We start from the raw sequence: 27,763 nt of genomic DNA, 5'->3' as shown, positions 1-27,763 counted from the left end.
CCACTCCTGGGGAGTAAACTACTGATAAATAAATTATCAGTGATGAAGAAAGAACAAAAAAATCACACATCTGTCCTCATTAGAAAAGGCACAATTACAAACTTATAAATGTAGAACCAACAATTGCTAGAAGAAAAAAAAATACTCATTGTTTAACTGTACATATCAATAAATAAGATAACCCATCACAATTGCTTTTCATTGACTAAACAAGATTTTCAACTAATGGTAATATAATTTCTTATTTATGATAATACAGGTGCATGTGATGATTGCTGAACTATCTGACAACCAACATCCACATGGTTAACAATATGAACTTGGAGTCAGTAACCCCCACAGTCTAACAGGAAACAACTATCAAATGGCGAAGAGGCTAATTTTCTACATGGCCACCTGATGAAAATAGTGCACCACAATAAGATAATATTCTCAATTAAAACATTCAAAAGAACATAAACTTCACCTCAATACACACAGCTACTGCAAATTTGAGTTTTTTNTCTCTCTCTCTCTCTCTCTCTCTCTCTCTCTCTCTCTCTCTCTCTTTGTTCAGCGGTTGAATCTCACTTAACCTATACAAGATACACATGGAACAAACTCATTTTGATGAACTACTTTGATGTGATGTCTTATTTACTGAAATAAAAACTTTAGTCCTTTGTTTGCGATGCGTGAATGTATGTTTCTTGTGCACCCATCTACGACCATAAGTTAGCCAATTAATTCTCAAAAACCTTCTTTTAGTTCCAAATTTATTTATTAATCGATAAATAACATACTCTATTGAAAAGGAAAAACACTGTATACAGGGAGTACACTAGAGACCATCATAGTTAGTCATATATGTAAATTACAATGATCAATAAAATCTAAAAGAGAAGTGAAGGAAAAGAAACGCAAAGACGGCAGCCAGTGAAATAAGGAATTCAGAAAAAACAACTTCAGGTCAGGGATGGTCTTTTCACGGTCCTCAAAACTTCTAGCATTACGTCCCTACTATAAACACCACATTAAGCAATGAGGAACTGCTTCCCAAGTTCTTTTATACTGGTGACACTCAAACCAACCTTGCCAAGAAGATAACATATCCAAAACTCTTAGCGGCATAACCCACTAAACACCAAATAAATTGAAAACCATATTCCACAATTTTGAAGTTATAGGGCAAGGAAGCAAAAGTTGATCCACAGACTCCTCAGGACTTTTGCACATTTAACACCAATCTATCACAATAATATGTTTTCATGAAAACAATAGTTCCAATTTATTTAAGTGGATTTATCATATATCTTTGGGAAAACAATAGTTTTGTACTTCTCTTTCCATCTTGTCTATCTATGAGGAACATTGCTTATATAATATGGTTTATATTGATTTTGTGTTTGGGATAATCAAACGCTGTGGAGAAATCAGAAAGTCACTTACTATATGCTAATGACTATCCGTTTGAGACAATGAATACAAATAATGAACAAATGCATTGTTCATTACAATGACCCTTGAATTAATTTTAATGCCAACATATGTCCTCTGATGCACAATGAAGCTTGTGAGGAAAATTTTCAACCAGGTCTTTATATAAAAAATAAGTGTATGATCAGAAGAAGTGTCATCTCCATTCAGCTTTTCATATTATAATGTGGAAGAGAATCAAAAATAATGTGAGATGTGATTTGGAATAAAATATTTAACTCTAGGTTGTGATGATGAGATTGCAACACGAAGGTTATCATATCCCTTTTTCTTTTTCTTTTTTTCTTTTTTTTTATTTAATAATAATTGAAGGTTATCTTGTCTTTTCTAGTAAAAAGAAAGAAGTATCAAGAAATGGATTAGTGACTTCATTCATTCATAATTGAACATGTGAATATTTGGAGGCAAAATTTGCATATCTTAAAAATATATTTTGGTCAATATTTTTTCTTTTGTATGCAGAAATTTGTTTTAGATCGATTTAATTCTTATAGAACATTGATTGAAAATTGTTATATGTAACCTCTTTTAGTCACATTGAATTCATTTTAAATATTCTTCATGCTGTCTTTGTTTGGCAATATTTTTATGTAATTTGGAATACCTAATCAATCTGGAAGGGTTACTATTTCATTCTTTAATTCTTTAGTTTTCCTTTGTTTAAATATTGTTTGGGGTGATTGAAATCTCCTCTCTCCTCCCTCTAGTTCTTTTTAATTTTCTTACAGATGATTCAGTATTCGTTGCGACTTGTTGCTGAGTGCTTGCTCTTTGGGGACCTGGGTCTACTGGTTTGTTGGTGTCAATCACATCTTGAGGGTTCAATGTATGTTAGAGAAAGACTTACTTCCTATGATGTGAAGACAATATTGGGGTGCTGATTTGTATTCAATGTTAAAGAATGATTTTTCTTCATAAGATGCGCTCCAAACAATTTGTATCTAATAGTTGCAAATAAACCTGATATGGGAAGGCTTCTAAAAGTTGCACTTCAATTCTTGAAGTAATCTTTGTTACTAAATTTTCAAAGTAAAAAACATTTTACAGTTTTTTTATAAAGGATCTTACGATTAATGGAAGAAAATATTTTACAAGTTTGATTATATTTTATTTGCAAATAAACACCTAAAAATGGGAAAACATTTTACAAAAAATATTTACATAAAAAAAAAATGGAGTGTAAATTGAATTGGATAAAGTAATTATACAAGCGCAAGACTTCACCGTTCAAAAGTATTAGAAAATCCAAGATATTATAGAGAGAATTCTTTGAGTTGGATAAAGTAATTATGCAAGCTTAAGACTTCACCATTCAAAAGTGTTAGAAATCACACAAGATATTATAGAGAGAATTCTTTGGGGTAGATAAATGTTCCTTTCGAAATTAATCAAGAGTCATATTTTCACAATAATATCTTGGTACACTATTTATTGGAATTATTGGAAATGATCAAGATTAAATTGCCATATTATAATTTTTTTTTTCTTTGAACTGATGAAAAAAATACTAATGTTATTAGAATTGAATCATGGGGCCATGAAAATAGTGGACTCCACATATTTGTCCAAAATCTTTTATCTTTTAAATTAAAGAATTTATCTTTATCATAAAAAGAATTCACACCCTTCAAATTTGAAACTTATTATTATAAAATATAAAATATATATAAAAAAAAGAAGTAAATAATGAGCTCTATTCACTTATCATTATTCACAAAAAAAGAAAAGTAATTTACAGATTTTACACGTTACTTTTTGTAAATATATTTTTTTTAAATCTCAAAAATAGAAATTGTGGGGGGGTAAAAGCCCAGACATACCTATTGGGCTGGGGGCCCTGTCTTGAGAAGTACTGTACGTCCGAAAAGGAATAGCGGGTCGGAGTAGAATTCATCTGAACGCAACCAACCTAGAAATGTAGGAAGAGTAACATCCGAAGAAGTCACCTTTTGTCCGAAGAGGTTATACTCCTCGGACGCAAATAATCTTGACCCAGCCAACGAATGGAAGGTCCGAATGGACTCTCTGACAATCCCAACGACAAAGATAAGCTCTGGGCATACTTGGGGATGATTAGGACGAGAAAATATCTCAAGGAAAAGCTGCCACCACCGCATTAAATGCACTGCAGCTGCTTTTCTGGCCGCATTAATGTGGAGAAGACCCCTGAACAATGTAATCTCAGCTACTACCACTCACGGAGGGGTAAAGAGAATGCCTGATGGGACATGCACTCAAGTGGATGCTTAGATGAAGAACAAGTGAACGATGAAGATGATGGAAGAGGGTGCTATATAAGTAGAAGAGGTCTCTGATAATAGAGATTGGGAAAAATGTGGAGAGAAGAAGGAAATAATTTTACTGTAGCTCCAAGAGTTGTAATCAGCTTTCATTCAATAATATACCTCTTCGGACACACATTTGTCAGGGAAGATGAGCATGATCTTGTGTCAATGAATTCTTAAACATTATAACCAATCACTGTTTAATTTGCAACCAGCCCAGCTCTTCGTCCACTCTCTACAAATTCATTGTCTTGAGTTCATTGGGCTCGTAACCCATCCTTCTTGGGCTTGGGCCACCAAATCAGACCCTACAGAAATGACCTCCCAAACAATTATTTTTTATTTTTAGTATTTTGTAAATTGTTCTTAAAAGTGAAAGCCAAACATGTAAAATATAAAAATTATTATCTAAAAATTAGTTTCAAGTTCAATTTTTGGAAAATTGTTTTTATATTGTTTTGAAAACAAAAACAAAAATCCTCCTACCAATTAGACCCTAAAAAAGAAAATCTCAGAATTTCCTATCATTTTCTTGCTATCCAAACGCACATAAACAAAGAGAAATAGGCTTGCCAAGATCTCATTAAAAAATTAAATGAATTAAAATTTCAACAATACTTTTACATGCAATACCCACACAATCCAGCACTAAAATGAAATGAATTAAAAAAATATATATCTTATTTTCTTTTGAATTGAAGATCTATGAAAGATCTAGTGAGATTCCTAGTAGTTCTTAGGCAAGCAGATCCTCATCGCCATCAGCAACGATAACGCCCATGTCAAACAGCAAGGTAGTCGTCACCGCCATACATGGGGTAAGATCTTATTTTATAGAAATTTTTTATTCGTGTTTTCAGTAATGGGTTTTGTGTTTTGTTTTGTATTTTTAGTAAGATAAATGCTATGTGTACAACATTTTCATAACAAATCCTAAGTGACAGGTTGTTACTGGTTATTATTGTTAGGAAAAAAAAATAGTAATCTCAGTGGTAGATTCAAATTTGAACTAATAACAACTAGCCACTTATGATTTGTTGTAAAAATATTATGGATGCAGCACCTCTCTTTTAGCAATGGGTTAGTGAGTTTTTTTTTTTTTTTTTTAATTTTTATTTTAATAGAAATTTTGATTTGTGTTTTTGTTAATTGGGTTTTGTCATTTTTGTTTTGTTCTGTCTTCTGTGATTTCAATGATAGAGAAAGGGGATCAAATATGAGATTCTATCATTCTGGGTTGGGTTTGGTTTCTAGTAATAGGGAAACGAGTAGCCTGGACGACAAACTTCTGGACAGCCAAGGGAGTTGGCTCGTCTTGAACCTGGACGTCTCCCTCCTCTTCAGTCCTACTTGCCACATTCTTCCCTTTATTCTCCTTCATGGTGGCTAAACCTGTGATGAGGAAAGATAAAGGTTTAAAAAAAATGAATGAAAGATGATGGACAACACTTACTTCAACGAGTAGTCTCCTTGTGTGCAAAATTCTCCTCAATGGGCTCAGGACCAAGCCCTCAGATAGCAAGATGACAAAAGGTCACGAAGCTATGGAAGGACCTTTCAGGATGAGCAAAAGCTCTGTCAATACACTTCAAGTAAAACTTGTCCAAATGTGGACGAGTAATGGCTGCACAAATAAAAAACTTACTTAGACGAGGAAAGAAATAAATAGAAAAGATAAAGTAAAGGATGGAAGACATACCCTTAGGACGAAGACGACCTAAGGCACTGGTAAAAGGAGGCAAAGGGGCATTATTTACATCACTTGGGTTCCCAACCCAATTTCTAGAAATAAAGAAAAATTCTTTCTTCCATGACCTATCAGAAGAACTACAACCCCTAATCAAACCAAATTGGAGGCCCCTAGACGAGAATTGATAAAAACCAGCAAATTGTTTAATTTCAGAGGATTTATAATAAAAGAGGAACTCGTCCACTGTGATTGGACAGTTTCCCTCAAACACCTCACGCCATAGCACTTGCATGGCTACTTTCGTCCTCCATCTATTAGAATTGAGCTGGTTTGGTCCAATACCCAACCTATGGAAGAGACCTCTACAAAAAGAATTAAGGGTAAACCTAAGACCTGCTAACAAGTAGGAAGCATATACACCCAAACCAAAGAGAGGAGAACAACACCACTCTCCACTCTCAAGCAAATGAGGTTTAAATTTCAGGGGAATTTGATATCTACTTACAAGGGTAGTTAACTTATTCGCATCTAGGATGGACGCAACCTCTGAGACTCAACTATAGATAACATTTTCGCCCTCCTCCTTGACTTGAGGGAGACTAGGCGACTTACTTCTTTTGGACAAGCTAGCCTCAGTCCCAGAAGCCATCCTATGTTGCATCTCCTCCTGGAAATCCTTTAAGGAAAATCTAGGGACCCCAAACGAATAATAATTGTCTTGGGAACTACTGTCACTACTTTCACTGTTACTCTCATAACTGCCACTACTACTAGGTGACTCATCTTGTTACTCGTCTATCTCTCTCTCAGTACTTCCACTAGACGAAGACATATTTATAAAAATATACAGAATTTCCCGAAGACGAAAACCTAAGAATGAGGAAAAGAGAGTACCTAACGAGAGACTAAGGACAAGGATGACTAGACGAGACTCTTGGATGAGATGACAAAAAGGAAAATATCATAAAAGTAAGCAGGTAAGAGAGAGAATATACGTATTTATAGGCCCTAAGGATGGGTCAATGAAACAACGCAAACCAACCAAAAATTGACACGTGGCATGTCCCCTTAAAAAACAAATTAACATGACGGGCTGATCAGTCAATAAGATTGTGACACGTGGCGTAATTTGAAACGATAAAATTCAGCCAAAGCAAGGACATCACATGACACGTCAATTTCCCATTGAAGTATTGACACGTGTCAAAAGCAAACAATGAATCAAAGTTCTGCCACAATGTCCAGGACGACCCTTGGACAAAGGGGACAACTGATAGTGAACCAAAAATTGAACCATCTCTAGTTTGTCCGTAGTGTCGTCCGAGACCAAAAAGATTGTTCCAATGCAAGAAGGTCATCCAAGTGCAAGAAGGTCGTCCAGCATGGAGTCACCTAGATGACCTCCCAACACTTAGAAATCCTCAAAGAAAATCTTTATCCAAAAACTTATGATTAGGACCACGTTCTACTATTCTAAAGATTGAGGAAAATCCTTATTTATCGCTCTAACTCCCCACTAAGTTCTTAACTTCTGGTAGCAGTTGTAGAAGTTAAGTTTGAACCTTCTAACTTCCATCAACGTTGAGGAAGTTACTATACAAGTAATCACTGCAAAGCTCACTATAAAAGGACTTAGCAATGTCAAATGAGAGTAAGTTTTCACTACTCCTAAAGTTGGAATTCCTGAGTTTTAGAGAGAAAACTAACTTAAACATTGGAGAGTTCTTGGCCGGTTCACCCTAGTCACCTTTGATCTTGTCTTTCTTTCTTTTTAGGCCTTCTAGGCAACCACAACCCCATTGAAGTTCGGAGCATTCAGTCTACTAATTTTTAGTGCATCATCAGAGGCTTTGTTAAGTCCATTATCAAGTTTTCAAATGGGGAAGGAAAACCAGCACATTAAATAAGTGTCATTGTTTTCATTATTATAATTAATGGTGCACTCCTGTATTAATTCAGTACTGCGTAATGTATAATATCAATCGCTAATTCGCTAATACTGACAGTAGGTGCTATGAACAATCTTTTAAAGATGATGTACAATTACATTCATGAAATAATTTACTTTTTTTTTTTTTTTTTTTGCTGAAATGTTTTACACTTGAGAAAGGATATGCAAAATAATAGATTAGCCAGTACTGTAAGCCAATGAATTCAACAAGGGTGTGGTGTAAAAGGAGACACCATCCAATATTGACATCCACATTAGATTTTTACAGCTAAGAGACTCATTTAAAAAAAAAAAAAAATTTGAAACAAATTAAGCTAAAAAGAGTAGAGAAAAAATGTGTTTCTCTCAAACTCTACCCTTAAATCTTTTGGTGTCTCTCTCCAATAAGCAACTATAACTAGAACAAACATAACAAATTTTGTCTTTAAACTCTGATAGGGATCCAACATCATAAAATTTCTTTTTAAATGAGAATATAATTCATTCAAATATCATGTTTAAATATATGTTTATGTTAGAAATTATGTTTTAAAATAGATATTTGCAATAATAAAGTGTGAGTTGCAGCTTTTATTTATTTTAATTTATTCATATAAGTTTCAATTTATGGAGTATAATTTAAAATTTATACATTCGAGTATTTAGGTTTAAATAGTCACTTGATTTTGTATGCTAGATTTGCGTTCTTTCCATGTTAAATTTCAAAAAACAAATATTTTATAGCTCAAGTTTTAGTATAGCATAGATCTCATAAATTTTCTTCTTCTTTTTTTAATTTTTTTTCTGCCATATAATGAATATGCTTGCAAAAATAGCATAAAGAGCAAAAAATGTCAATCTATAGGGCATTCACTCTTAACGGGCTAAGCAATTTTGCTCATGCCCAGGAGCTTCTGTTGTTTGGAATTTTTTTGGGGGGGGGGGGGGGTTTGATATTATTGTTTAAACAAGTTGTTTTAACAACACAACACGTATTTCTACAACACTTTTTATCCACACGTATTTTTACAACACTTATACATCGTTACTAAAACAACATTATCAAACAGGCACTAGAGAACTAAAACTTTTGATTATCTAGAATAAAAATTGAGTTAGTTTGAGTAATTTATTTGTTTTAAGGAATAGCAAAAGGGTAGTAAAGTGATAGGACACAAAACATATAGACGGATGTAATGGAGAGTTTATGGGGGTAGTCAACCTCCTAGAGAAAAGACTGGGGATTATGAAGAGAGCATAGAGATCGAGTTGGAGAATTTCATCAACTTTTATAATGAAAGAATAAGTACATGCGTGCCTAATATTTTATCAAACTAACATCGAGAAAGAAAAGCTAAAGATTGGTTCTTTAACCAACTAAGAACTTATTCAACTACTTGTATCAAACAAACTAAATTTCTTGGCTAGCCTTGCACTAGTTTTTTTATTCTAGTCTTATTTCTTGTTCTTGCACAGCTCAGTGGTCCGTGTTTCTTTAGAAGAAGAGGGGCCAAGGTATGATTTCATAATAGGGAAGAAATGAGAAGGCTCATGAGAAGTTGGTCATGCCTAGTCCAAGAAAGGCAAGCCAGATTTGGGGTTGTAACATTGTTGACTAGACACAAATTGTAGAAGGTAGCTACGCACAAGTTGGAACCATCAATGAGTCCAAGATCTCTTGACATTCAAGATCAGGAAGCAAGTGGGTTTTTTAGTATAGATAACTATTGAAGGTAAGATAAATGGAGAGAAAATGATGAGCATTTGACAAGGGAGAGAAGAAAAAGGTAAGGGCCATACAAAAAACTCGTCCTACACCAGCGTTTTTTTAATAGCAGAAGAAGGTAAAGAAGAAGCGTCAAAGGCCATGAGTGCTCTAAAAAAAATTGCACTGATACCAAATTGAAACATATGCATATTTAATTGTAGTAACCTTCTCACAGTCTATTGAGTACTTTGTATTGTATTTATAAGAACGATTACACATTATAAGGAATCTGACAAATAAAGATTACAGGAATTCAAAACATGAAATGGTCAAATGCAAAAGAAGGAGATATGGTTAATAATAATTAATAAAGTAAGTAATATTGAAAAGAAAAGAAAACAACAAATTTACTGATCCAATAAGCATAAATGAAATTAGTATTAAACAAACTGATATTGTAGAGCAAACTACCAAATATTTACCCAATGTGCCCTGCTCTCTGCATGAAAGTCAAACTAAACAACCATTAGTACGTAAGTTTAATCATGGCATTATTTTATTATTACTATACTTAAAAAACCAAACACATTAAGGAGTAACATCACTCAATGTGCCAAGCCAAGTAGGTGGTAGCATCCCAGTCTGCTCATGCACAGTCTTTAGCAATGGTGGCAACATGCTATATACCCCAGCAACATCCTTCATTGCCCCATTTGAACCATCTTCACCACCTTTTCCATTAGACCAAACAGTAATCTTGGGCTGCAATCCATTCACTGCCTGTGCATTAATTCTGGCAATTTCTTGGTACATATCCTTGTTGATCATCATGTAGTCCCTTAGTGCAGCGTAATTTCCTCCAAGTTGTTTCAATAGGGTGTTCAAGTAAAAGCCTTCAGCTTGTGCAAGTGCAGTAATTCCTTCAGCCTCTTTCTTCTTTGCATACAGTGCACTATTCGAAGCTTGTTGGCTAGCATAGAACTTTGCATCTGCAATTGCCTTCTCTGCCTCAGCAGCTTTCTGGTTCTCATAGAGGGTTGCTTCTGCTGCTTTTTGTTTCTTGTACAGCTCCCAATTTGCCTCTTGCACCTTTATCATCAATATTTCACATTTATATTAATAAAAGGGAAATGCTAACAAGTGCCCTTAGGGCATTTGTTAACAATCCTTTAATAAAAAACCAATTGCTTATCATGGGGTTTTGGCTTGTGTACAAGACTTGTAAGATACAAATATAAACATAAAATCATAAAGTGAACCAACTTACTAATGTGCTAAAACCAAAGCAACTTGTATTTTCACTATGTATCTTTTTATTACTCCCTCTATTCTAATTTGTATGTCCTCTATTCCATTTTAAAATGTTCCAAAATATTGTCCTATTTCTAAAAGTAAAAGTTATTAATTTACTAATGTTCCTATTAGTAAATTGATGTGCTAAAACCAAAGCAACTTGTATTTTCACTATGTATCTTTTTATTACTCCCTCTATTCTAATTTGTATGTCCTCTATTCCATTTTGAAATGTTCCAAAATATTGTCCTATTTCTAAAAGTAAAAGTTATTAATTTACTAATGTTCCTATTATACCCCTACTTTATTTTCAAAACTATTTAAAAAGAAAACTAACAAATATTTAAAAAAATCAATCTAATTGGGGCACCTTTTTAATTATCGCACTAAAAATAACTCTTTAAAAAAAAAACTAATAAATTTATTTAAGGGTAGTTTTGTAAACTTGTACATTTTTATAAAGTAAACAAGATAATAAATGACGTTTCTTTAAAAAATTTGACTTTTCAAACAGGACAAACAAATTGAAACGAAGGAGTATAAGTTAAGAATAATGTACAGGCAAAAACTATTTTACAACATTTTTACAAACTGTTAATGTGTCCAATTTCTTATTGGTTTTTATCTAGACCCACCAATAACATCATGTTTTTATTTACTAATAACCACTCACCACATCAGAAATTTGTAAAAAAATTTGTATCTCTAGCATTATTGATAAGTTAAATGCATGCCTCGTATTTGTGGAAGTAACATTTTGTATTCCTTATTATCATATAATAATAATGTCAATATTGACATTAGTGAGTGATTTACAAAGAAATGAAATGAAAATATCGGTCACATTATAATTCAAAGAGATATACAATATGGAAAATAACACTATACTATTAATTATTCTATCGAGACAGAGTATGTTAAAGGAATATTATAAATAAATAAATAAAAGGGAATATTATAAAGTCTTTGCTTCTATTAATAATAAGTCTTTATCTTCAAGCAATTAAAGCCTTATGGAATGCCCATTTGTTTTTCAATGTAAAATTTTGGTCCATATCCTTTTGCCTACTTGTATTAGTATTCCACCTATTAATAGTAAATCTTATCTTCAGAGTATGTTAAAGGAACTCTTCTGAATTAAGTAGAGCAGCTCAGCAGTAAACAACACAAAGAACAAGAAGAAAAATTAACTAGTGTAACTAAACATATTAGTGTCACCATCAAATAATAAGTCTTTGTTCCTATTAATAATAATTCTTTATCTTCAAGAAATTAAAGCCTTATGGAATGCCCATTTGTTTTTCAATGTAAAATTTTGGTCCATATCCTTTTGCCTACCTGTTTTAGTGTTCCACCTATTAATAGTAAATCTTATCTTCAGATTATGTTAAAGGAACTCTTCTGAATTAAGTAGAGCAGCTCAGCAGCAAACAACACAAAGAACAAGAAGAAAAAATAACTAGTGTAACTAAACATATTAGTGTCACCATCAAATATACCTTAGTCTCATACTCCACAGCTGCCTTGCTTAGTAATTCGGCCCTGAGTTTCTCAGTCTGAGTTAATACTTTCTTCTTCTCCACCTCAGTTTGCAACTCAGCCTCCCTTAAGGTCACTGCCTTGGTGGATTCCACCTCTGCAAGTTGAGACGCCTGAGACCACCCGGCATTTTTCGTGGCCAGCTCAGCCTTGTACTCGGCCAACTCAGCTTCTTTCCTGTTCTTAAACAGTTCAACTTCAGTCTTAACCCTAATTTCTTCCTTCTGGGCCTCTCCTTGCCTTTGAGTCATTATCACCTTGGTCTCTGCATTAATTTTGGCAGCATTTTGTGAGGTTTGGCCTTCCCTCTCCTTTGCTCCGATCTCACCCTTCTTCTTAGCCTCAGCAACATCAATCTATAACATATGTATAACAACATTTATCAATTTAATTGTTAGTGACAAAAAATAACCTAAAACAATTGGTGGACGTGCTAATTTATGTAGTAAAAAAAAAAAAAAAAAAAAAGTATTTATATGCACATATCGTTGTGAAGTTAATGACAAAAACTAAAAAATTTCCTCTATCACCATTGAGGATTATGGATTATGAAAGTTAAGTTAAAACTGAACCAGCAATCTAATGATAATAATAATAATAATAATAATAATTTAGATTTGTAATTTCACATACAAATTCAAATATGAAAGAATATGTGTGGTGTGTGTGATTGTGAAGATAATGACAAAAATTAAAAGTTTTGGTCTATCACCATCGAGGATTATAGATTATGAACATAGTTAAAACTGAACCAACAATATCTAATAATATTAATAATAATTTAGAACTGTAATTTCACATACAAATCCAAAAAATGAAAGAATATAACTGTGTGTGTGTGTGTGTGTGTGAAATTGGAGCAGATAAATGGGGCAAAATCAAAACAAAATTTGTATACCTTAGCTTGATTGGCAGCTTCCATCTGGGTTTTCTGACCAAGGTATGAGAAATACTCATGGCCAGGCACATCCACAAGTTGTTTGACATTAGCATTGTAGATGAGAAGGCCAAATTGGTCGAGCTCAAGTTGAACTTTTTCGAAAACTTCTTTCTTGAACTCCTTGGTACCCTTAAATACCTGTTCCATGGTCATAGAGGCAGCAAGCACCCGAGTCTCTCCCTCAATGACACCTTGAACAAGTTCTTTGACGTGGTTGGAGAGCTTGTCATGTGGAGAAATGAGCTTTGCGTAGAGGAGGAGGCTGTCCATGTCAGTGACACGAGGGCCAATTGTGAAGACTGCTGGGAGAATGAAAGGGAGTTTCTCAGCAGACATGGCTTGAACCTCGAAGGTGTAGTTGACCGAAGACACGTCGAACTTGGTGCACTTCTGCTCTGGAAATATCCATTCGTTCTTGGCTAGCTTTATGTCAGGGATGCCCCACCCTGTGATGGCTAAGTACTCTGAAGGACCAGCCGTTTTCCACTTCATGTTGCTCTAGTATAGGAGTTTATGTGTCACAGAAAGATTGGGACTGAGAAAGAGAGAGCTGGGGCTTATAGCTAGAAGGCTTTTCACTTTTGTTAGAGAGAGAGAGAGAGAGAGAGAGAACTAGGTGTGTGTATATATAGAGAGAGAGGAGGCTTTTCTTGTCTTGATAGAATAATGTAGGGTGAGGTTGAAATGTATGGAAAACTCTAAGGACAAAGTACTCATTACAATATGCTTGAGTATCAATATTTTATGAAATTGCCGTGTTGGTCACATGTTTAAGTATTATATTTCAATCACAAGTGTAAGGATTTAGGTGTGTTCGTACAAAATATGTGTGAGAAATAAAATGAATGATTCAATGCGTGAGTGAGTGTCTTATTAATGAATTTAGATCAATTGATTATGATGTAAAAAGTAAGATTGAAAAAAATTAGTATTAATCTGGCTAAGTGATTGCGCAGCAAACAAGTAAAAGACTAAAAATACTCACACAACAAAATTCTACATGGCTACTATAACAAGTCAAATGAATACCTATAGTCAGGGGCGGAGGCAGCAGGGGGGGTGGGCAATTCTGTGAAAACAACCCCAGAATACTATTACTATGATATATATTCAGATATTCTTAACAAATTGACCCCTCTGACATGGAAGGAAAAAAAACAAACAAAGAAGTAATTCTTAAAAGAAACAGACACCGAAAAATAAGGGAAATGAACTTCCCTGACCCACCAAACCAACATATCATTTTTTCTGAATTCCTTATCCTATCCCACTTGTAACGTTTTTTACCCCTATCACTATTCAAGCATTTGAATTTCTTGCTTGTCTCATAAATGAATATATATCATAGATTCATAATAGTAGTTAAACGAATAGTGAAATGCAGTTAAAATTGTTTAGTCTTTTAGATAGGAATAGGCTGAAGCTTTTTACTTTTTATTTTTTAAAGGGGGGGGTGGGGGGGATGGGGCAATTGCCCCCCCTGACTCTGTGAAAACAGCCCCAGAGTACTATTACTATGATATATATTTAGATATTTTTAAGCAATTGACCCCTCTGACATAGAAGGAAAAAAACAAAGAAAGAAGCAATCCTTAAAAGAAACAGACACTGAAAAATAAGGGAAATGAACTTCCCTGACCCATCAAACCAACATATCATTTTTTCTGAATTTTTTTATCCTATCCCACTTGTAATGTTTTTTTACGCTTGTTACTGTTCAAGCATTTGAATTTCTTGCTTGTCTCATAAATGAATATATATCATAGATTCATAATAGTATTTAAACAAATAATGAAATGCAGTTAAAATTGTTTAGTCTTTTAGATAGAAATAGGATGAAGCTTTTTACTTTTTACTTTTTTAGAATAAGATAGGATGAAGCTAAATTACCTAATACCGAAGAACAATTCAAGATAATCTTTTTTTTATTATACAATTCAATTAGTGGGTCTCATATATATATATATATATATTAAAAATATTTAATCTCCTTATATTGTACCAAAAACTTAGAGCCTCCAACCCTTCATTATATTTTTCTTCTCCTCTATCTCTTGGCTTTTTAATGGTTTCAAAATATGAAAATTTTGTTATAAACTCAAATTTTAGATACTTAAAAGGATGGATAAATAAATATTGAATTCTACATATTTTAAGAATCAATCAAGATGGTGAAATATATATATATATATATTTAAAATTTAATAGGTATTTACTATTTACTATACTCTTAAGACTATCAGATGAATCTATTTTTTAAGCTTATTTTAATGAATCAATTAGACGTCTAAACTTTATGTATTTACATTACTCTCTTCTTTTAATTGTTAATAATTATGAACTAGTTATTTTTGTTTCTTTATTTGAATGATACAAAACATATGTACTTGTAATTACATTTGTTTACAATTGTTTATTTCTTTTGTTATTGTTAATTTGTTGTTGATTAACATATTTAGATTTTTTTTTTTTAATCTTGCTCCCCCTAACATATTTAGATTTGTTGTTGATTAACATATAATTCTCTACTCACTAAAACTAAGGATCCGTTTGAAATCCGTTTATTTTGCTAAAACTGAAAAACTTTTTGCTAAAAGTACTGTAGATAAAGGTAAAAATTAGTTGAAATAGTACAGTGAGACTCATAAATAGTACCAAAAAGTGCAGTAGAACCTATGAATAGTAGTAAAAATAAGATGAATAGTAAAATAAATTGGCAAAAATAATCTTTGCCAAATGAACACTAATTCTTCTTCAAATGGACTCAGCCATTCAACCGCTTCAATGACAGGTTCTCAAAAGAAATAGAAAGTTATTTGATTTACTTGCTTAGAGGTTTGATTGATCACAACTATATTTATGATTTTACTTTTCTTTCTTTCTTTTTTACTAAAATATTGTAAATGACTCTTATCTTTATTTGAACTTCGTATTAGCATTTTTAATTAAATTAGTATTTTAAACTTTAAGTAATGATTTAATATCACCTTTTCAAATGTTACAGATTGAATTACTTAATGCATCTAGCAACTTAATGCTCTTTTCAAATGCTCAGCACTAGCTACCAATACCATCTAAAACTAGCGAGAAAGCGTGTAACATCAATGCGTGAAGCAGGAAATTCATAATTATATATAAAGTTTGTTTCAACTTTCAAGACAATGAGTCAAATGAGGAAGAAAGTTTGCCGAAATTACCAGCCAGCACACATTTCTACATATGTCCTTGGGACCTTGACAAATTCTAAAGGAAAAAAGTGAAAAATAAATAACTCTTAAGAATTAACTGGCTTTAACTATTTAGGCCTTGCTCAATACTCAATATATTCTCAAGATATCAGGTAATGGCACAGCAAATAATAACATGAATAAAAATGAATTAAAAATCCAAAAGGGAATTACGTCCCATTACTACCAAAAAACAAGGAACCCTTATGTCCTGCATCAAAGAACATTTGTAATAACAGTGCAACATGAAGATCTCTATTCTAACTTGTTGATAACAAATACTTGCTACAGAAAAAGATGAACCAAATGAAGATCTGAAAATTGTCACCATTGAAACAGATATCTAACAGTATACTTTCATCAAAGCACCACACAAAAATAGTATTAAAAAGCAATACTTAAAAAAACCCAAGCAACAAGATCCAGTTCCACAATCAAGAGTGCACAATAAGAATTATTTTTTTTCAAGATGCAACATAAAATATGCACACATATAAATCAATAAGGACAATGAATGTTCTCTTCTCATAAGAAAAGTTTTTCATCACTAGAAAATTTTAATTACGCACATAAGAAGCCGAGAGTTTATAGTCAAGGCCAGATCTGCAAACTGGCATTACCAACATACCTCACTGATGACTTCATTGACCAACTGTTTAGCAGTCTCAATTTGCTCGCTGGTCCCATCAATCTGTAATGTCCTTTCAGTCGATGTATCACCAGGGGGTAGATGTAATGGTATCACCTGAATACGAGCTCCAGTATTAGCTTGCATATTTTTAATTGTCTCTCCTCCTTTGCCAATTACTAGACCAACCTTGTTATTTGGGATTTTCATTACAAACTTATCAGCCCCAGACTGTCCAGTCAACCTTCGAGAAACCACACCAGAACCCCCTGCCTCAGCCACCTCAGAAAGAACGTCAGTCAACTCTTCTTTCAATTAATAGATTCTTTGTTTTGTTAAGTACATTCTTATTTCTTTCCTGAAAGTATCACTTGTCAACTTTGCTTTTCTTGTCCATATCCCGACTATGGTAGGTTCTGTTTGTTTTATTGTTTAATGGTTCTAGAGCTCGTGCTAAAGCTACTGGTCTTCATGTTGAAGAAAGGATTCTCATGAAGTTGTTAGCAATTTGGTTATCTATCAAATACTCTGTAAATTGTTATACTGCTATATCATAGTGTGTTCTTCCCCTATTGCTCTTTCTCTTAAGAAAGAAATAGGTAATATTTACATTCTTATTTTTCATCCTCTATTAATCTTACTCTTAACTATATATTCAATACTTTTGGATCTTCATTAAGTGGCAATCTGGTTAATTTTCAAAGGATTGGATACAAAATTTAATGGGGCTGAGTGATGGTAGTACTGTCATATTATTTAGTTATTTGCTCTCTTTTGCATGTAATCTTTGGTACTTTTTTAGGCTACCTTTGATTGTAAATTCAGAAGGTAGTTATTTTGCAATAAAATAGATTGCTTATAAAAAAAAAATACTCAATATAAACTGCATTTGATCTTCTGTAGACTTATGAGATAAATATTTTAACCATTCAATTAGTTTACACCAATGCAATAAAGTTACTCATGATAATAGTATAATATATATATATATATGTCAAACTCCGAAAAATACTAAACTTGTCTTTGTTTTTTTTTATTATGTGTATGTATACTAGTTGAATTGGTACAGATTTTGATCTTAGCCTAATATGAATTAAGAGGCTTTCTCAACACTATTGATGTCAATGAAGGAATATTTCATTTGCTGCTTCAATATGCCAGAATGCATAATATCTCTCCTATTTATTTTGGGTAATTAAAACCCACTTTTTTTTTCCTTTTTTATCTAAGATAAGACCCACTTTGTTTTATTAGCTAGGAGTTGGGATATATGGGAAATGCATTGATTGTGAACTCAAAAGTCACAAATGCATTATGGGTCTCACCTAAAATTATTCTAGGTGTTCCGGAAACATATAAATATAACATGTTACTTCCATCATGAATCATGTAATTGTAGGATAGTAATTTTGGTGTTAATGCATACAGCATACAGGGGAAAAACTATATTTATAAAATCTCTCTAATAGCAAGTAACAAGTAGATTCTAGTTGATTCTTTAAAAAATATATACATATAGTAGATCCCAATTCATATTTTTAAAAGTTAGCTCCTCAGAGGACAAACTTTCTCTAGGAAAGTATCTTAAACATGTTGTGGGCCCATATGTCAGTCTCACAAATGTCTTATATGTTTGGATCATACAAGAATTTCTTTCCACCTCCCTCCCTACGTCAATCTCAATTCTAGTTGTAGGACCCCACACGTCAGTCTCACAAATATCTTATACGCCCAACTCATACAAGAATTTCTCCACCCTTTCCCACCTCCTTTAATTGTGCTACAAGACTCATGCAATAAAACTGACAATTTTGAAAACAGAAAATTTAGCACTACAATGGGTCCAATTGGTATTCGTAACTAATAGAAGTTATTTTCAAAGTTCCAAATACGTTATTTGACATCTTTGACACACAAATGTGAAATCAAAAGAGATTCCTTTATTCATGAGCTTCAATATGACAACACAGCTCCCATAGATTTTTTAAAACTTAGATATTTGAGATTTTATAAATGTCTCTAAGAGGAGACTTGGTCACATTAATGCATGAAGCAAGAAATTCTTATCTTAATTACTACTTATATGTGTGTGTCTGTTTCTACACAATGCTCAATTACAAAGAGGAAGAAAGTGATCCAAAATTCATTTGCAGCCTGTGTGTGGTACATGGTATACATTTCTACATTTGTCCTTGACAAATTCAAAAAAGAAGGGAAAAAAAGGGCTAATCGATAACTCTGGAATTAATTGAATTTCCTGGCTTAAACTCTTTAGGTCTTGCGCAATACTTTGAATTTCGACACGTAATAAACTGCATAGGATTTTTTTTGTAGACTTTATTGGACTTACGAGATATAAGACATTTTAACCATTCAACTTGTTTAAGCCAAATGCAATAAAAGAGATAGAAAGTGAGTAATTTAATTTAATCACATGAAATCTTCACCTAAATGGCTAATAAAAATTGTCACGAGCTGGATTTGCCATTTTGGTAGAAGTGGGCTCCTATCAATTATCATAATGGTGAACTTCAAATTCAAAGGTTGAACCAAACAAAAAAATAATTTTCATTTTTTGAGTTTGGAATTAGGTGCCAACAGACAAATAAGACATGAGAATATAATATTATTTATTATTTATATTATATAAGAGAATTTATGAGCGGAGATTGAACTTCAGATCTTTTATACAACTATCAAAAACTTTACCAGTTGAGCTAAATGGAACACATGTATTTATTTATTCTTGAATCCTTATATTATCGGCAAATTTTTTGCACATACTCTAGCCTACCAAAAGAGAAATCTTAATTGGTTCCATACTTCCATTCCTAGCCCTTAGTAGTGTGACAAGTTTATGGTTCCACAGTTTTACACATGCTTTTAGCTAGGTTTAAAAAGCCACTTAAGCCTTTTATTAGGCCTGAACAGTAAAAGCAAGATTGAGATCCAGCAATAGCAATACCGGGTGTGATAATGCCTCTCATCTCATCCTTCCATAAATAATTTTCACTTTCTAATTATTTACCCTTTCATCTTTTTATTCACTTTTTATATATATATATATATATATATTTTATAAAAGAGTTGAGATTAAAATTTATCTTTTAATATCAACCATTCAAAAATATTGCACTCTAAGTATTACACCGGATCTTAATCCCATAAAGCAAATGGTGACCCTAGCACAAAATATTTTTCTTTTCATTTTGTTTTACATTTGCTTAAATAGTCCGTTATAAATTATAATTAGAGTAAAATAATTTTTATTTGGGTACATCATTAACGCTGCTTTTATTATACACAAATCATGTCGATAACCATAAGAAAATTTGTTAAACATAGTGTCTACGGGCTCATATAAGAACAAATTTACAAAATATAGCATCCTCAGCTAGAAAGATAGTTGACAATGGAGTGGCTTTTATTCAAGGGCCTATCTTGATCCAAAAAGTTCAAAACCACATTGCACTGAAAATCCTGGAACTATTAGGTATTTTACTTTCACAGGTTTACAGTTGGACCTTAAAAAAAATGGAAGGATCAGGTTTCAACGGGAATTACAAATCGTAATTTCTTGGGCCATTTGGGTAAATATTGTTAAAATGTTTATTAAAAAAAAAAGAAAGTATTCTGGTACTTGATTATCGATTGGTTCATTTGTGATCCATGGAAAACTGAAATTGGTGTGATACGTGGCCTACTTTTCCACGTAGGAATGGCTGATTGGCAAAAAGGCTTCAGTCATTTTAAGTAGAACATTAATCTTAAAAATAATAAATAATAAATAATAATAATAAAAAAAAAAACAGAAACATTCTTACTAGTTTATGCAAAAATCACCATTTATTTTAAAATTAAAAAAAAAAAACTTTTTTTCTATTTTAGTTAACCATTTTTCAAAACACTCATATGATCATCTATTATATACTCTATTTCATTAATATATCATTTTTTTTTTTTTACATAATAATTGCTATCTACACTCTTCCTTTAGCCTCAAAAAAAAAAAAAAAAAAAAAAAAAAAAAAAAAAAAAAAAAAAAAATTTTGCATAAGTTACACGGACTTGTATATTTGCTCAAACACCATAGCAAAATCTCATTTTACACAACAAATACATAAACTAATGTGGGTTTTTTTTTTAGAATGATTGTGCCAATTTTTGACCTTATGCTATTTTACGCAAATAATTGAAAATGCAGACGTTTTCGGTCCTCCAGGAATTGAAAATGCAGCCCAAAAAATCTGTCACTTCTGGTCCTCCAAGAATCGAACGTACATTAACATTTTCGCCTCTTGGAAGACCCAAAAGTACACAGGTTCAATTAAACTCACGTAGTAACTTATGGTAAGATCTGTTTCTTATCTCCCATGCAAGTTGAAAACTCTAGTTTTTATTTTTGGGTTCTTGGAGGACTGAAAATGTACCCCTTTTTTTTTGTGTTCCAAACTTCCAAATACCATATATGACTGCAGCTTTTTGCTAATTACCATATTACTTCCTAGGAGGATTAATATGAAACTTATATTAATTTCACGTTCACAACCTCATTCCATGAGTTAGTGAAAAATGATTTACGTGGAAGACGTTATCAATCATCAAAAGCCGCTTATATATATAACACATCATACATTGATAACTCATTTGGGGAGGGCTAATTTTCATAATTAATAGTTTGAGTTCATAAATTGATCCACCTAGACAGATGATAATCAGCACTGGGGAGAAAAAAATGAAAAATACAAAGTGGGGAGGGAAGAGTAAGATGAGTGTGACCTAAGCATTGTCATCTAAAGTTGCAGCATTGAGCCCGACCTCTCGCCAATTTGTCCCAAAGACAGATCATTTGCCTTGGGGATTGGTAATGTGCCGTGAAATAGTTTTCCATGCACTCATACTGACAAAATTTCCAGTTGTGTGAGTACCGGACAGCTCTCATGGAACTGTTAAACTGCTCGACCCACATTCCCATGCTCACATCCTCCATCTTGAAGAGCTGCAGCCAAAAAGAAACAGTAGTTTTTAGTTACCAAATGCTGAAACGGGTTGGAGGTTCCTATAAAGGAAGGCATAGTAGAGAAATAAATAACTAACCCTTAGCCTTCGATTCCCATGTCGCGAGATAGCATAGTTAGCAATATCAATGGAAATTATATATCCAGGCCCATTGGCATATGGAGGATATGCTTCTTCTGGCCACTCCTGTTACATTACACAATTTGTTAGATACAGGAACAATGCAAAGAGAATCAAACAGGTCTATCCAACGAAGAACACAAACTTCTTAATTTAGAAGAAAACAACAATAATAAGCTCAGATAATATTAGAAGAAATTTTTTCTCTTCTTATTTCCAATCGTAGTTGCAAGCAAGCACAATGTATCAGATTTCCAGAAGTGTCTGATTGATGAAAAGAGCTCTAGTAGAAAAATCAAAAGCCCGAAAGGCAGAACTTAGTAAGGATAGATTTTTTTTATCCATAGCAGGCAACAAGTCCAAATAACAAACATACCAGCCCACTAGCATACCTCATAGGTGACCTCCCATTTTCCATTTCGGAGAGGGCGATGCAAGAGATTGAGATTGCCCATATAAAGGGACTTATTAGGGGAGAAGCCTTTTTGCCTGTTTGGGTGGCTGTTTCTCTGCCATGTAACTTTTGCTGATTGGATGCAGCAACAGGCTGTAGGCTTTAGAAGCCTTTTCCTATAGTCATTCCTCTCACCCCATACCAACCTGGTGAAGGTGAATCTCAATCCATAATCGTAACACCACTCCCAAAAAAGAAAAAGAAAAAAATCTCCTAAGAACCTAAGTTGGAAACTTTTTCTCAATGATTTATAATGCTGAAAATTATTTCATCTTATACAGTTGATGACATATATTGTATTTGTGTTGTTTATTTTACTAAGAATTTTGTGTGTGTATATATATATATATATATTTTTTTTTTGATAAGTAATAAATTTTATTGATATAAAAAAGGGATACCCTAGTACACAAGGAGTGAGCAAGGGGTCAACAACAATTACAAGAATCAAGAAAGGAAGAGAATGATTGGTTTCGCAAAGTAGCCAACCAATCTAATAAAGTCCTAAAGAAAAAAAAGCTCGAGGTCTGGCATGGATCTCTCATTATCTTCAAAACACCTATTCTTTTCCCTCCAAAGATACCACATTAAGCAACGGGGAACAATTAACCATATATGACGACCAAATTTGCCTTGCCAGCAAGCTAGAAGCCCCACAACAGATTGTGACATAACCCAGTTTACTCCAAATAAATCCAAAACCATAGACCACAAATGCATAGCAATCGGATAGTGAAGAAATAGATGGTCAAGAGAGTAAGGAGAGAGTAAGAATTTTGTATATTTGTACTCTCTTAGTTTTTTCTGGAACACATGTCTTCTCTTTATGATTGCCCTTTGCTATTTTGCTAGATTTCTCATTATTAAATAATTGCTGGCTTTGGAACCTGCTTAGATCATTTACCTTGGTCCCTGATCCCCCTTGGTACACTTGTTTTTGTGGTAAAGGATTGAAGTGTTTATGTATCCAGAAAACCTTCAAGTATCAAAGTAGATTTTTTCCATATGATACTACACTGATTTATGTTATTTTATCTCCTTTTGCTTTTGGCATAAATCGATAAATGGTCCGATTACTTATTAAAAAATAAATCTACTTCTGCTATAAAATTACAAACAATCACGGTTGCTAATGAGCTGTAGATAAGTAATAGACTTTATCTCAGCTAAAGAAAAGTTCAACAAAGCTTTTTGATGGTGTTTATTTTCTTATTATTGACTTGATTTTATTTTGTGAAATTGTGTTGTAATTTTTATAACGTTAAACTCCATTTTGTTTACACCATTCTTAGCATTTCTAGATGATTTGCAATTTGGTTTCAGTGTGTGTACAAAAATGATGGAGTGCTTAATTGTGTCTGCCATGCTTCATGCTTGCATTGGGATGAAGATGCTTGCCAATGCTCTTTGTGTGTGTGTATTGTCTTTGACTTAACAGCATTTGGTTATTAAGGTTTCTATAATTCTGGAAGTTGATAGGTTGTTAGCATCTTTCTAGCCTTTTATTTTTCTGTAGTTGAAAACATGTTGATCAACAAATCAATCCTTGGTTCATAAGAGTGATTTCTGACTGTAGCAATGAGATATGTGATAATATATGATTGTTTCTTTGCAAGAGATAGTGGATCACTTTGTGGTTTTTGGATATATTTTTATTATTATGGAGTGTGCTAAATTTTGCATCTAGCTTATTTCACAGTTCCCCCATTTAGGTGGTTGCGCCTCTACTTTGAAACTTTTCCTGGTTTGGAGGCAGCAATAGGCTATAGTCATGTGAAGCCTTTTTAATTTAGACATCCCTCTCATCCACACTAACCTGGTGATGGTGGAATTCAATACCAAAAAAATTTACCAAAAAGCTAAGCTAGCACTTTTACTTTGTGATATGTTTTGCTGAAATTTATTTTGATCTCATACCAAGTTAATGTTCAGTTTTTTATTTTATTACTAAAACAAGTTAATGTTCTTAGTTTGTTATTTAGTTCAAAGTTATGTCTTAGAGGAGGGATAAATATTTCTCTTAAGAATGAAGTCATTGGAGTTATAAACATAAAGAGTATATGGGTGATCAATTATTGTTGAGTAAGGGACACCAGCCTGCACATAAGACACATTCAACACTTGGCAAATTTAGGTGGTTGTTTCCCTACTGCATTATGTTTCAAGTTTAACCTGTTTTGGTGGTTGTTTCTGTGCGATGTAACTTTTCCTGATTTGGTGGCAGCAACAGGCTGTGTGATGTTTCACCTTTCCTTATAGTCATTCTTCTAGACCCATACCAACCTTGTGAAGGGGAAACTCAATCCATAATCCAAACACAACTTCCCAAAAAAAAAAAAAAAAAACTGCCAAGAAGCTAAGTTGGAAACTTTTCTCAATGATTTATAATACTGAAAATTATTTCATCTTATATAGTTGATGACATATTTTGTTTTTGTGTTGTTTCTTTTACAAAGAATTTTATATATTTCTACTCTCTTAGTTTCTTTTGGAACACACGTTTTCTATTTATGATCACCCTTTGTTATTTTGCAAAATTTCTTAATACTTCTAAAAAGACGCAAAGAGAATTGAAAATGACTATTGCTTGCTTGCTTTGTGTGGTTAAGAATTGAAAATGACAGTTCCTTAAAAAAAAAAAATAAAAAACTTTTTTATAAACCTCTTTTTGAAAACATGCTGATGGACAAATCAATCCTTGGTTCATATCAAAAGAATGCAATGAGATTTGTGATAATTGTGATTGTTTCTTGGCAAGAGATGGTGGTACTGTTTGTGGTTTTTGGATATATTTTTCTTATTATGGAGTATGCTAACATTTGCATTTAGTTTTTTTCACTGTTCCCCCATTTAGGTGGTTGTGCCTCTACTTTGTAACTTTTCCTGGTTTGGAGGCAGTAATAGGCTGTAGTCTTGTGAAGCCTTTTTTATTTAGACATCCCTCTCATCCATACCAATTAACTTAGTGATGGTGGAATTAAATCCCGAAAAGTTTTTACCAAAATGCTAGGCTAGCACCTTTTTCTCTGTGATATATTGCTGAAATTAATTTTCATCTTAAAACAAGTAAATGTTCGGGTTATTTATTTATTTATTTTATTTTTTATTTTTTATTCTCTCTATTATAAACAATTTAATGTTCTTAGTTTGTTCTTTGGATCAAATTTACATTTTAGAGGAGGGTTACATATTTCTCTTAAACAATTTAAGAATGAGGGTGTTATGAATGAAAAGAATATATGGGTGATCAATTATTGTTGAGCAAGGGACAGTAGCCTACACATAAGACACATTCAACATTTAGAGATGTATTTTTTTATCCAAACAAACCCTTAACTAACAACCAGGGATGTAATTATGAATGTGTGTCAAGGGATGATACAAACTTGCACTCAAACTCGTGTTTTGTGGTGGTCTAGTTGGCCTTGGCTTTACTTTGAAATATTTGTTTTAGTTGTGTGATCTTTCTATTCTCTGATATTCTTTGGGAGCATGGTGTCTTCTGTTTACAATTGTCTTGTGTTAAGTAGAAAAATATCTTCTTATTATATAATTTTTGGCATGGTAACCTGCTTAGAACATTTACTTGGGTCCCCCCATTCACCTTGGTGGACATGTTCATTTGGTAAAGGCTTGAAGTATTTCTTAATTTCATTTTGAAAACCCACAAATCTCGGTGTAGGTTTTTTCTACATTGTTACTTAACTGATTTTAAATTCTTGCAGGACGTTGAGGAATCATGGATGCTGATGAGCTGTACATAAGTAACAAAATTTAACTCAGTGAAAGGAAAGAGTCAACAAAGTTTCTTGGTGTTGTGTAATTAGTATTGGCATTAGTTATTATGTCAAAATGGATTGTAGTTATAACTTTAGAGGAGTTTATTTTGTTAAACTAATTTGGGCTACACAACTCTTAAGTTAGTTTTTCCGGATGATGTGAAGTTTTGTTTCAATGTGTTTACAAAATGATTAAGCACTATATTGTCTGCCATGCTTTCATTATGTGTGTGTGTGTGTATGTGTTTTAAATTTCTCCTTCTTCAGTGAATTAGATAGTAGTTACATCTATTCATTGGGTGTAAAGGTATCTATGGAAAAATTCTATAAATCTGTGTTGGAAAATTTAGACCCTGATTGATAGAATTAACAAGTTTTAAACTTAAGTTGTTAATTAGATTTATTATGAATTAAACTTGTTAAAACAAACAAACATCAAAATCATGTCAAAATCATGCAGCGAAAAAAAAAAAAGAAAAAAGATAAGATATGATGATCTAGGAAAACCAATGAAACCAACCAGTTTCACAGTAAAAAACTTGGGGGGAAATCTTCCCGAAAAGCAATCCACTATAGTAAAGAGAAATTTCAGATCTAGTACAAAACCTTTATCTCTAGACTCTACAATCCCCGTAGATGAACTCACAACAGAAACCTTCTACCGCTTTAAAACCTCTGAACTCTTCAATATATGAATGCCATCCTTTTTGTTGCACGGATCTTAGTACGTGACTAACTCCTTTGCACGAATCCCAATACGTGACCCACTCATCAACTTGAGGAAGAAGAATGTTGGCTGCAAAGTTTTTCACTTCATCAACAATGAAGATCAAGAAGCACTTGGTTACAAAATCCTAAAGCATAAAGGCGCAGTAGCTTCTTTCAAAGAGAATAAGGTATCGGTCACTTTTTGTGTATGTTCTCCTTGAATTCTCTTATGTGACAGCCTCTAAAATAAGCCTTATATAGGTCTAGGGTTGTGAGAAAAGAAACCCTAACAAATACATAAGCCTGGCCCAAAAACAAAAATCTATAGCAGCTACCAAGGAGGTGTCGAGATTTAATGAATCTTGACAGACAGCAGCTATCGAGGAGGTGTCGAGGGGACAAAAACTTTCTCAATCGATCGACTAGCTATCGAGAATGTGATAAGTATCAGCTGAAGATCTTGACAGATAGCCAGGTGTCGAGGTAGCTATCGAGCAGGTGTCAAGCTTTAATGAATTTACACTTCAGCTTGATTTTTCTTGGACAAACTTGATGACTTCAACACTTGATCTTGAAACAAGGTTTCTTGAAGTATTAAACATATCCTAGATCTACCCAAATACAAGTAAAGTGCGTTTTGTCAAAAGATTAGCCAACTACATAAAATAGTGATATATGTCCTTAACAAGTGAACCACATATGTCCTAACAATCTCCCCCTTTGGCAATCCGTGATAAAACCACAACAAACGAATGAACATATGAGAGAAGTCATAAATCACTCAACTCATAGTCACTTGTTGAATTCAATAAAATCTATCCTAGCACAAACTCTTGAAAAACTTTGCAAGAAGAGAGTTTATTGCATGGAAGACTTTGACAACTTGTATTTTTGAAATACTTAAACAAAACTCATCAAGGCATCCTAGTGTGAAACAGAAATAATAGATTGCATACAAGTATAAGAA

At 33.0% G+C, this 27,763-nt stretch overlaps 2 protein-coding genes across 2 annotated transcripts; both read right to left on the bottom strand.

The window, feature by feature from the left end:
• Nucleotides 1–4,971: 4,971 nt before the first annotated feature.
• LOC112020388 (flotillin-like protein 3) lies at nucleotides 4,972–13,353 on the bottom strand. Its single transcript, XM_065761154.1, has 5 exons — nucleotides 12,820–13,353; nucleotides 11,882–12,277; nucleotides 9,690–10,178; nucleotides 6,064–6,229; nucleotides 4,972–5,153 (listed from the first exon to the last, which is right to left on the bottom strand). The coding sequence occupies exons 1-5, from the start codon at nucleotides 13,351–13,353 to the stop codon at nucleotides 4,972–4,974; spliced, it is 1,767 nt and encodes a 588-aa protein (XP_065617226.1).
• Nucleotides 13,354–21,351: 7,998 nt separating this feature from the next.
• LOC136062289 (hydroxyproline O-galactosyltransferase GALT2-like) lies at nucleotides 21,352–22,331 on the bottom strand. The gene is made up of 3 exons (XM_065761161.1): nucleotides 22,248–22,331; nucleotides 21,814–21,921; nucleotides 21,352–21,715 (listed from the first exon to the last, which is right to left on the bottom strand). Exons 1-3 carry the CDS (start codon nucleotides 22,308–22,310, stop codon nucleotides 21,506–21,508), a joined length of 381 nt encoding a protein of 126 aa, XP_065617233.1. The 5' UTR covers nucleotides 22,311–22,331; the 3' UTR covers nucleotides 21,352–21,505.
• Nucleotides 22,332–27,763: the final 5,432 nt, after the last annotated feature.

This window comes from Quercus suber, unplaced genomic scaffold (assembly GCF_002906115.3).
Source record: "Quercus suber isolate HL8 unplaced genomic scaffold, Cork oak 2.0 scaffold_399, whole genome shotgun sequence".
In the NCBI taxonomy this organism is placed as follows: Eukaryota; Viridiplantae; Streptophyta; class Magnoliopsida; order Fagales; family Fagaceae; genus Quercus; species Quercus suber.
This window is presented reverse-complemented; position numbering and strand designations above follow the sequence as displayed.

Bases quoted from the DNA above. Each gene is read 5' to 3' on its own strand.
- LOC136062289 (XM_065761161.1), bottom strand. From the start codon at position 22,310: ATGGGCAATCTCAATCTCTTGCATCGCCCTCTCCGAAATGGAAAATGG. The intron at 21,922-22,247 runs GTATGCTAGTGG...GTAATGTAACAG, and splicing joins AATGGGAGGTCACCTATGAG to GAGTGGCCAGAAGAAGCATA. The intron at 21,716-21,813 runs GTTAGTTATTTA...TTTTGGCTGCAG, and splicing joins ATGGGAATCGAAGGCTAAGG to CTCTTCAAGATGGAGGATGT.
- LOC112020388 (XM_065761154.1), bottom strand. From the start codon at position 13,353: ATGAAGTGGAAAACGGCTGGTCCTTCAGAGTACTTAGCCATCACAGGG. The intron at 12,278-12,819 runs GTATACAAATTT...CATATGTTATAG, and splicing joins AAGCTGCCAATCAAGCTAAG to ATTGATGTTGCTGAGGCTAA. The intron at 10,179-11,881 runs GTATATTTGATG...TTGATGATAAAG, and splicing joins CTGTGGAGTATGAGACTAAG to GTGCAAGAGGCAAATTGGGA.